Below are 10,525 nucleotides of genomic sequence, written 5' to 3'. Positions count from 1 at the left end.
TCCTCAGTGGAGTATTTGTACATGAACATATGACAAGAGCCACTAGGTATTCGTGGCTAAATGTCCCAATGTCATCCAGTGGTTGGCAAGGGCACAAAAAGAACATTAGTATGTAAAACCTTTTGAAACTGTCTTTCATTACTTCAAAACTTGCACTGTGCTTATTAACAACTATTTTAAATGCAGAAACAATTACTTAGGTCCTATACAGCTATGTTTAGGTGTTCTTGATTAATTTTACTAAAAATTTTAAAAAACATCCTAAGCCAGAACTTTTTAAAGCTCTTGTTTGTTTCCAGAACCTAAAAACACGACAAGCCTCATGAGAATCTATGCTATCCCATTTGGATCTCATGTGTAAGGATGCAGCAGAAATGCCCACTGTAAACCAGAAAGCATCTGTACAGTCTGTGACAACAGCACTATGCCACACACCTAACTGAAGTCCCGGTTTCAATACCCACAGCTATTCTATTCCTCCATCCCCAAGCTCATGGCTGGGTGTGTCTCCCGCTGTACTCCAGCTCCTCATTGCCTTTGCTATACCTGTTAATCACTCTACACCTTCTGCATCTCAGCTTTAGGCATACTATACTAACCACAACTTATCCACTGATAGTGAATTCCTTCTAGTCCAGTAGTTCATAACCTTCCTAACACTCTTTATACAGTTCGTGCTGTGGTGACTCCTAACTATAAAGTTATTTTTTGCCGCTACTTTCATAACTGTAATTTTGCTATTATTATGAGTCGTAGTATAGATACTTTCGCAGAAAGGTTTGTCAAAGGGGTCGGGACTCACAGGCTGAGAACCACTGTGGTAGTCCTTCACACCAAACACCATGTTCCTTATACTTTCTCTCTTGGGTCATTTCCTTCCCAGGTCATCACTGGAACCTTCCTCATGTGGTGAGTCACACAATCTTGGCAAATCAAGTCCCTTGGTTGAATTCCGCTTGTATACTCTATGCCTACAGAAAATGCTCCTTCACCCTGAGCACTACTGTCCCAGGGAACTTCATGGCTAGTAGTTGGCAACTCCTTAACAGGCCTACTTCCCCATTCTTCTGACACACAGCATTTATTTCCTGGTTCCTTTCTCTGCTACCCATTTCCTGTGAAATCTAAAACCAAATTCTTCTGGCCATCCTCCTGCTCCTAAACACATACTTGCTTTCCAAATATTCCTAATTCTTCAAGCTCAAAATATCATCATCTCCTCTCAGATACTGAGCAGGCAGCATACACCAGCTGATATGAGGCCCTGACACACATACAGTAGAGGACTGCCTGGTTTGGTGAGAGAAGATGCACCTAACCCTCAGGAGACTTGAGGCCCCAGGGAGTGGGGAGGTCTGGTGGGTTGGAGGATACTGGTGGGAGCATCCTCTTGGAGATGGGGGAGGAGGAATGGGATGAGGAACTGTGGGAGGGTGAGCCGAGAGAGGGATAAGGACTGGAATGTAAAAAAAGATTAAAGAATAATAACAATAAAATAAAAAAAAAAACTTCATCTCATGTTTCACAACCAAGCTTTCAGCAAATCTCACTAAGCTTAGCTTCCACTATATATACTGCCTCTAGAGCTACCACCCATGTCCAAGCCAGCGTTTTCAGACTACTGTAGGAGCCTCCCAAGTTCACTCCGACTCTCCTGGCCTCCATATGCCAGCTTACTTAACCTGCACCAGACCAGCAACTACAGTTCCCATTAAAGATACCCCTGAGCTTTAGGCATCCCATGGCTCCATCTTCTTTCATATAAACAAAATATTAAGACTCTAAAATTGTACAATCACTGTTTTGGCATGCTTGAATTTTTGGAAGAATTTCATGGTTCACATGCCAATTTGAAAAGTTGTATACATTTTCAAAAGTATATTCTAGATTCTAGAAAATAAAGTCAAAATAATTGGCTGCCATGGATATATAAACCCATGCTAGCTAGCCCAACTCCCACAACTTAGCAAATCAGTTACTTCCTAGTATTTACTTCAGGATCATCAAAAGTTAACTATGTGTTTTAAAAATCTAGACACAGAATTAATGTCATCAGTTCATTTTCTGTAAAAATCCTGATGCCAAGACTTAAAAGCTAAAGAGAAAATTAGCCAAAACTGTCACAATGTCATATATTTGCAATGCTTTCAAAGCCCAACAGTGATTTTAAAAAGAAATTAAACAACATGCTCTTATTGAATTTTTAAAAATCTATACAATTCAAGCTAATGAAATATTTTATTATACATAGTAAAAGTGGTGTTTAAAAAAAAAAAAAAATTCCAGGCCCAGATGTCTGCAGGAGTATGTGAAGAATGGATTCCACTCGAGTCTAAGCAACAAAACTACTGAATGAAACCACAAATCCACCAACTCCTCACAGTAAATGCTAACATTCACTGAGGCTTGAATTCCTGTGGTGGCAGTAGATATATTTTTAAAGTATTACAAACATGCTTATGATGCATAGGAAAATGGAGAACAAAAGATGCAGTTGCATACCATATGGACTCCCAAATTTTCTAATTTACAACTTGTTAAGAATGACAATATACAAAGAAAGTAGTTTAAAATAGTGTATGATTCACTGGTGATTTTTTTTTTTTTTTACTCAAATAAATACCAAATTTTGCCATTTTAATGTCACAATGAAATTCAGTTTCCAATCCAAGGGGAGGGAGAATCAATTGAGACATGTTCATGAGTTTAGGATTATATATATATTACAATCTGCCTTATAATACACTTGTGGCTTTGTGATAAAAATAACTCAGGAACATAGGGAATTCAAGCTAATTTGCATAACTGTCACAAGAAAAAAAAGCATTAAATGCATTTCTGAAATAAGTATTCTCATTTAATTTCAGAATCTCAAAACAGCAACAGACCTTGGCCTTGTTTTAAAAAAGTTTAGTTAGACACGAAGCTAGCTAAATAACCTTACTGAGAAGGTTTAACGTAACTGGTATAGAAAATGCTCTCCCTCTAATCGCTACCTTCCATGCTGGAAGAGGTGAAAGGAAAAGGTAGACAATTTCTTTAGCAGCATATATGGCTAAGTCCATCAACCACCTTAACTAGAGTGCCCATTACTGACCCCACTAAAAATACCTGGGCTAACATCAAAAGCTGCCCCTTTCACAAGCCAAAGACAAGCTCAGGGTTACAGTAAATAAGGTACTTTTGAGATATTTCAAACCCTTTAACATTGACCAGAGGGATCACCTCTTCACTGTAGGAGAAGGGGGAGAGAGAGAGGGAGAGGGAGAGGGAGAGGGAGAGAGAGGGAGAGAGAGAGAGAGAGAGAGAGAGAGACAGAGACTTTGAAGGAGGAACAGAGTAAGATTCTTATCTAAACTCATTCCAACCCTCTGAACAAAGGAAATGGAACAAGGTTATTAGCTAAGCTCTGTGCTCTAACCACACTACTTAATTACAGTGATCTTAGATACAACAGCCCACCTCACTGGGCAGCTGTCAGCTCAGAATACTTTTGCAATAATTTTTGTAACGCGAAGACACTAAAACAATCTGCTCATGCAATTTTCATTTATGCATTCTGCATCTCTTTGCCAATCTTGTAGCTAAGGATCTTGTTCCAGTCGATCTTAGTACGTGTCACTGGCAACTGCCGACGTAAGGCTTTGAAGGTAGTGTCCGACATCGTCTGATAATTCTCACTGATGGCAGTCTACAAAAAACAGTGGTTAGATGTTTAAAGTAAATCAAGGACACAGTTACTTACAACACAGGACATTTTCAGAATACTCTTGAAGCAGCACATTTCACTGCTTAACAGTGAAATAAAAAAACCACAAAATGGACTTAAAAACTTTTTCAAAATAGTTATCAAACTCAAGAGCCATCCCTCAGTGAACAGATACTTTAGAAAATCATACCTGGTATTCATTTTCTGCAGCTTCTACAATCTTTATAAATTCTTTTGCTGTCTGCACCTCATTCTGAAATAAAAGTTTAAAAAAAAGGGAAAATTAAATCTCTCTATTTTTTAATTAGTTTTTTTTTTTTTTTCTCCAGGGCTGGAATTGAACTAAGGGCCTTATACATGTTAAAAAAAAATTCTACCACTAAACCACTATTTTTAAAGCCACGTAGCTCTTACTGCAGCTAGGCATGGTAGTTCATGCCTTTAATCCCAGCACTTGGGGTGCAGAGGCAAAGACAGATGGATCTGTATGAATTCAAGGTCAGCCTGAGTTCTAAGACAGCCAAAGCTACATAACGAAACCCTGTCTTGAAAATAAATCCTAGAACTAAGTAGCAAACACCATTAATTCTAGCTCTGAGGTAGTCAAATCCCTCTTCTGATGTCTACAAGAACCCATGTCAAAAAGGCGTCATTTTTCCCCTTTGGTGGTAGCATTTGGTCCAACGTAACCATAAGCTTCTTTTTAAAAGTCAATACCACTGTAAAATTAATATTTACAATATGCTAGTACTTTTGTATACAAGCACAAATGTCTTCAGGGAAATGTTACTGCTGATTACACTACTAGTATATTTGGAGTAAAAAAAAATGACAAGAAAATAGATGCAAAGATAATTAAAAAAATGTTGAAAACTTTAAGGAGAAAGAAAATTCAAATACAAAAGTTCTTGGAACTGAAGGAATTTAAAATATTTAGTATTGTTTAAAAGTTAGGTACAGAGTCATGGACTTATCTTCAATGACCTTGTTTTAGGCATTGGTTTCCATTTCAATAATAAAAAGCACACATAGAAGAAATAAGAATACAGTAAGACAGTATAATAGCTTTGTTTTGCAAATGACTCTGTAAGAAAGCTGGAAAGACATCATACAGAAAGGTAAAAATAGAGCCAGATGTAATAGCACTTGCCTTTAATCCCAGCTCTTGGGAGGCAAAGGAAGATGGATCTCTGTGAGTTTGAGGCCAGCTTGGTCTACAAGGCAAGTTCTAGGACAACCAGGGAGTTTATAGAGAAACTATGTCTCAAAATACAAAAACAAAACGAAGAAAACAAAACAAAAAAGGTGAAATTATTTACAAATTACATGACCCCAGACATGCATCTAGAATATAGTAAAAGCACAAATAAGCAATTAAGAAATTGCCAACAGGGGCTATACAGATGGTCCAGCTTGGTTCCCCAGAGACTGTGGGTTCTAGTGCCAGCAAACATATGGTAGGAAGCTCAACAACCATTTGAAACTCCAGTTCCAGGGGATCCAAGGCCCTCTTGTGGCCTCTACAGGCACAATGTGCATATGTTGCACATAGGCATACATACCAGCAAAACACACATACACATAAATGTAACTAAATTAAAAAAAAAAAAAAAAAAGAATGAAAGGCAATGAATTTGAACATACATCAAGTCTCTCAACCCTAAAAAGAAAATGGCCAATAAAAACACTATGAGGGTCAACCTAAGTAATTATCGGGGAGATGGAAAAACAGACTTGATACAACTGAAGTCAACTGGGAAGAGGGAACTCAACTGAGAACTCTCTATCAGATCAGCCCTTGGACATGTCTCTGGGGCATTTTCTTGATTGTCAAGACTAATGTGGGAGGGACCTGCCCACTGTGTGCAGTACCCCTGGGCATGTGTTTCTGAGCTAAGTAAAAAAGCAAGCTGGGGAAGCCATGGAAACAAGTAAGTAAGAGGCATCCCTTCATGGTCTCTGCCTCAGTACCAGTTACAGCTTTGAATTCCTGCCCTGAATTCTCTAAATGATGGTGTGGCAGTGTGAGTAAGCCTGGCCCTCCAGGCTCTGTCCGAGTACCTGGTCCTTGGTTGGTGGTTGCTGGGGAAGACCAGGAGGTATGTCTTACTAGTGGAAGTGTATCACTGGGAGTGAGCTCTGAGGTCTCAAAGGACAGGTGCCATCACCAGAGTACTTTTTTCCTATTGGTACATGAATGTGTCCTCTCAGTTGCTGTTCCAGGGTCATCCCTACCATGCCTGCTGCTTTCTGCTATGACAGTGATCGAATCCTAACCCTCTGTAACAGGAAGCCCCACCTAAACTCTGTCTATAAGTTGCCTCTGTTTTATCACAGACACAGAAAAGTACCTAAGATGGAAGGACTATAAAATGTAAGATTAAATAAACTCTTTCCTCTCCAGGTTGCTTTTTGGTCATGGTATTTTTATCACTGGAGCAGATAAACCTAAGACAAAGAGCTGCAATCAAAACACCAACTTTTAGTAAGGATATAGAAAACATGGAGCCTTCATCTCCCACTATTAAAACTCTAAAGTGGTACTCACGCTGGGAAACAATATGACAATAATTCAAAACACTACACATACCACATAAATCAATTCCTATAGATAACAACCATTCTTATGCATGACAACAAAAAAATTGAAAAAGGTCTACACAAAAATAGTGTATGAATGTTCAAGACAATCTAGAGAGCAGAATAGCTATGGTAACTGGTGAGTGGATGAAGGTGTATAACCACAAAATGGAGTATTACTGGACAACAAAAGGGACTAAACCATTAACAGAAGATAATGATCAAAACTACTAAATGAAAAAGCCAGTACCAAAACACACTACTGACTATTCATCTGAAATGTTCATAATAGACAGATCCATCATGTCATAAAGTAGATGGTAAAGCCACAATACCCTCAAACTTTATAGTTTAAAAGCATGAACTGAATGTGAATTACCTCTTAAAGCTGCCCAAAATGCACAGAACTGCAATTCCTCATCAACTTTAATCTATTTGAAAACTCTTTAATCTGAAGGAAAAATATCACTAGAAGTCAACTGTAAAGTTGCTGTTTTACAAAAACATTGTTATTTTATGTTCACTGAGGAACTAATTACTTACAGATACTGTGAGGGAATCTTGTATATCTTTATGACTCACTAGTTGAACATTACCATCTTCATAATAATGAACCTGATAGAGAAAGAAAAGAAAGCAACAATGTTGCAGGAATGCTTCCAGGTCTCCTACATCAACAAACATTACTACAACTTTATCTTGACCTCAGACTTTTCTGGAGAGCTCTAGACCTTCGGAACTCTAGCAGCCTTAAGTCTAGAGACTATATATTCCTGCGTTGTATCTTCACATACTCAGCAACTGTCACAATTAGATATTTTACCTCACAGTCATTCTACTGATGTCCAAACCTGAGATGTCTGAAATTGGTTTAATATTCTCTTCCGAACATTACTTCTTTGTATATTTCTACCAACCATTTCCCCAAAACTTAGAAATGAGTTTACTTAAGTATTAAGTGACTCATTACTATAATTATGATATATACATTGACATATATCTCTATATAATATTATAGATATGACTTTTAAAAAGACCAGGTTCCTGACCTTGTATTCCAACACAAGCACATTAGCAGATTTTCTCCAAGGAATGAAAAGGGCTCTGAGATAAAGGAAGGGCTGTGGTATTTATAGCTGCACTACACAGGAAACAGGGAGAAGGAAATAGTTGTGGAAATAAATACACAGGTATTTTTGGGCCTTGCATGTCATGCAAATATTTCTGGTTTGGATCACAAAATGTTAAACTTGAAAGTGACAAATAAGGGGGAGTGGGGAGGGGATGGGGGATTTTCAGAGGGGAAACCAGTGAAGAATAAAGAAATGTAAATAAAGAAAGTAATAAAAAAAAGACAAAGAAAACAAAAGTCCTATGGAACAAAAAAATTAACAAAAAACTTAAAAAAAAAGAAAGTGACAAATACAGATTTACATTTTTAAATTATCTGTGGTAAAGGCAATGTGAAGAATACATTAGGGAACAAGGTGATGGTTTGAATAGAGTAGTCTCAATAGGCCTTATACATTTGAATGCTTGGACCTTAGTTGGTGAAACTTTTTGGGAAAGATTAAGAGGTGTGGCCTTGTTGGAGGAACTATGCCACTGGGGACCCCTTTGAAGTGTTAATAATCCTCACTCTCCCCAGCTAGTTGAATTAGGATTGGATATAAGCTCTTCTATCCCAGCATAATGGCTGCCTGCTTGCAACTAGGCTCCACAGTGATAGTCATGGAGTTGCCCTCTGACACCATAAGCCCAGATAACCGTTTTCATCTATCAACTGCCTTCCTTGGTCATGAGGTTCTTTTCACAGCAACAGAAAAGTGAGTAAGACAGGGAGTAAACTAGCTTAACAATCAAGCTGCAAAAGAGCTGGGCCCCAAAGGCAGAACTAGGACACAGTGGTCCAACCAGAGGCACCATTTTAGAAAATGATGTAATTGTCCAGGTCAATGCTACTGAGGCCAAACTGAAGAGGAAAACATTAACAACAGCTATCGTCCACTGTCTCGTCTGTGTCTTCCTCTAACTATTTTACCCATGAACTAATTCTCAAATAATCTAAGAGATAGTCTAAAATCTTTTCAACAGATTTTAGATAAAGAAATAAACAGGAGATCAAATTTCCTGAAGTCACCAAACAATAACTGGCTAGAATTCAAACCTGTGAAATCTGACTTCAAACTTCAAGCTCTCAACTTCTAGTCTTGGGCCCCTAAATTAACAGGCATCAAAACATATTAAGATAACAGAATATAAAACTAGGAAGAATACCAAAGCTAGATGACACAGCTTCAGCACTGGTTCATTTTAACTCCTTAGAGTTTTTAGCATATAACAGTTTTTACAATGGGTGATACTGTGATGAGTAAACCCAAAGCTCAGCCAGTACATTCCTTTGACTCATGTAGTATATTAGGATTCAAACAAGCACTTACTTCTATCAAATGTTCTATATAAATATTGGAATTTACATTAAGAACCAAAGAGTTCAATACTAGTGCATTTCATTCATATAAGGAATTATTTTAAAGCCATATGTAATATAGATTATGTTTCACCCAACTCCACTCATTTCGGATCACAGAACACATTCAACGCAAATGCTTAGTTGAACAAACTGTATGAAGAGAAGACCAAATGGCAGCATCTAATTTTAGCTCTACTTTAGAAACTGTCAGCTATCCTCATGGACTTTTAATGACTAGGGAATGAAGTGCCAAATTATTTAAAAGACTTAAAAACGTACTACGTGTTTTCCCCATCACTCTAAAAGAAAATCTACAGAGGTTATGATGCTTAATTATGTGTTAGTCCAGAACCATCTAGAGATCAGTAAATAATCTCTTTTTCATACCTGAATTTTCAAAATGCCAACCACCTGTGTGGTGGAAGGGGTGACTGTAAACTTCCACTCTGACCTCCAACGACCATTCCTTAAAAATAAAAACAGCAGCTGTAAATAAGGGTAGGGAGAATAATTTGAATCAATATTGTTTCAGGATTAAATTTAATGCTACAGTGTAAAAGAGGACAGAAGAAGATATTGGGTACAGATTTTATAACCACTGAAATATTTAAGAGATTCAAAGTTTAGTTGTAAGACACATTAAAATTTTACCCAAGAAAAACATACGTAACGAACATAATTTTTAAAATACAAGCCAAAACTAAGTTATATAAGAATTGTCTTAATACGTATATATGTATGTATGTATGTATGTATATCCATGTACCACCTCATGCATGTGAAGGTTAGAGGACAATCTGTAAGAGTTGATTCTCTAGTCTGTGGGTTCTAGAAAACACATTTAGAGCCTCAGACTTGGCAAGCAGGTGGCTTTACCTGCTGAATCATCATCTTACTGGCCTAAAGCAACTTCCCAACACAGACACATCTGAGACAGGGTCTGGCTATCCTGGAACTATGTGACTAGGCTGGCCTCAAACTCAGAAATCCACCTCCCTCTGCATCCCAAGTTGTGCGCTTAAAGGTGGATGTAACTACACCTAGATGTTCTAAAACACACTTAAGAGAGAGATTTAAACTACTTTTTGTTTGTTTAAATAGGGAGGGTACAAATGCCTTCAGGGTTGAACCTAGGAGGCATCCACCCTGTTTTTTGAGACACCATCTCTCACTGACTCAGAGCTCCCCAAGTATCTATCCTCAAGGTTCTACCACCAGATTCTGCCTCCCCAGAGAGTGTCCCAGAGTCCCCTCTGGTGGAGATCAAACTCAGGTCCTCATGAGTTACCAATTGAGACCATTAAATGATTTAAGAAATAACTGAGTTTGAACTATTATGTCATTTCCCCAAACACAAATGGAGCTGTTTAATATTTGCCAAATGACACAAAGTAACAACAAATAAGCCTAGTTAGGTTTTGCTATCTGGAAAGGGTTGGATATAGCTGCCTTTTCCAACATCGGGTTTAAGTTTTCACACAAAAAGTACCATTTTCAAAAATATTTTTGGCATAGGTATGCAAATGATCACATTTACAGTAGAAAATTGGGAGACAATACACAATTGGTTTGCTGTTTTTATACTATTTTTCTGAAACTTTGCATAGATATCTTTTTAGCCATTTTTCCTATTATGTACATTAATGCCATTCTAATATGCAAATTAGAGGCTTTCAGCTTTAAAGAGTCATTTAATGTATCATTTGACTCCTGTTTACTATCATTTCCGGGTTTCTTACCCCATGAAAAATTCTGTATAATAA

At 37.6% G+C, this 10,525-nt stretch overlaps 1 protein-coding gene across 1 annotated transcript in view; it reads right to left on the bottom strand.

The window, feature by feature from the left end:
* Positions 1 to 2,118: 2,118 nt before the first annotated feature.
* Capza2 (capping actin protein of muscle Z-line subunit alpha 2) overlaps positions 2,119 to 10,525 on the bottom strand; it is a 31,769-nt gene continuing 23,362 nt past the window's right edge. The window contains exons 7-10 of the mRNA XM_021190296.2: positions 9,150 to 9,228; positions 6,833 to 6,904; positions 3,900 to 3,962; positions 2,119 to 3,691 (exon numbers count right to left, since the gene is read on the bottom strand). Coding sequence (XP_021045955.1) covers positions 3,551 to 3,691; positions 3,900 to 3,962; positions 6,833 to 6,904; positions 9,150 to 9,228 — 355 coding nt within the window. The 3' untranslated portion in view covers positions 2,119 to 3,550. The remainder of the gene's footprint in view (positions 3,692 to 3,899; positions 3,963 to 6,832; positions 6,905 to 9,149; positions 9,229 to 10,525) is intronic.

Source organism: Mus pahari, chromosome 2, assembly GCF_900095145.1.
Source record: "Mus pahari chromosome 2, PAHARI_EIJ_v1.1, whole genome shotgun sequence".
Classification (NCBI taxonomy): domain Eukaryota; kingdom Metazoa; phylum Chordata; class Mammalia; order Rodentia; family Muridae; genus Mus; species Mus pahari.
The sequence above is the reverse complement of the archived record's forward strand: the minus strand, read 5'-3'. Positions and strand labels throughout refer to the sequence as shown.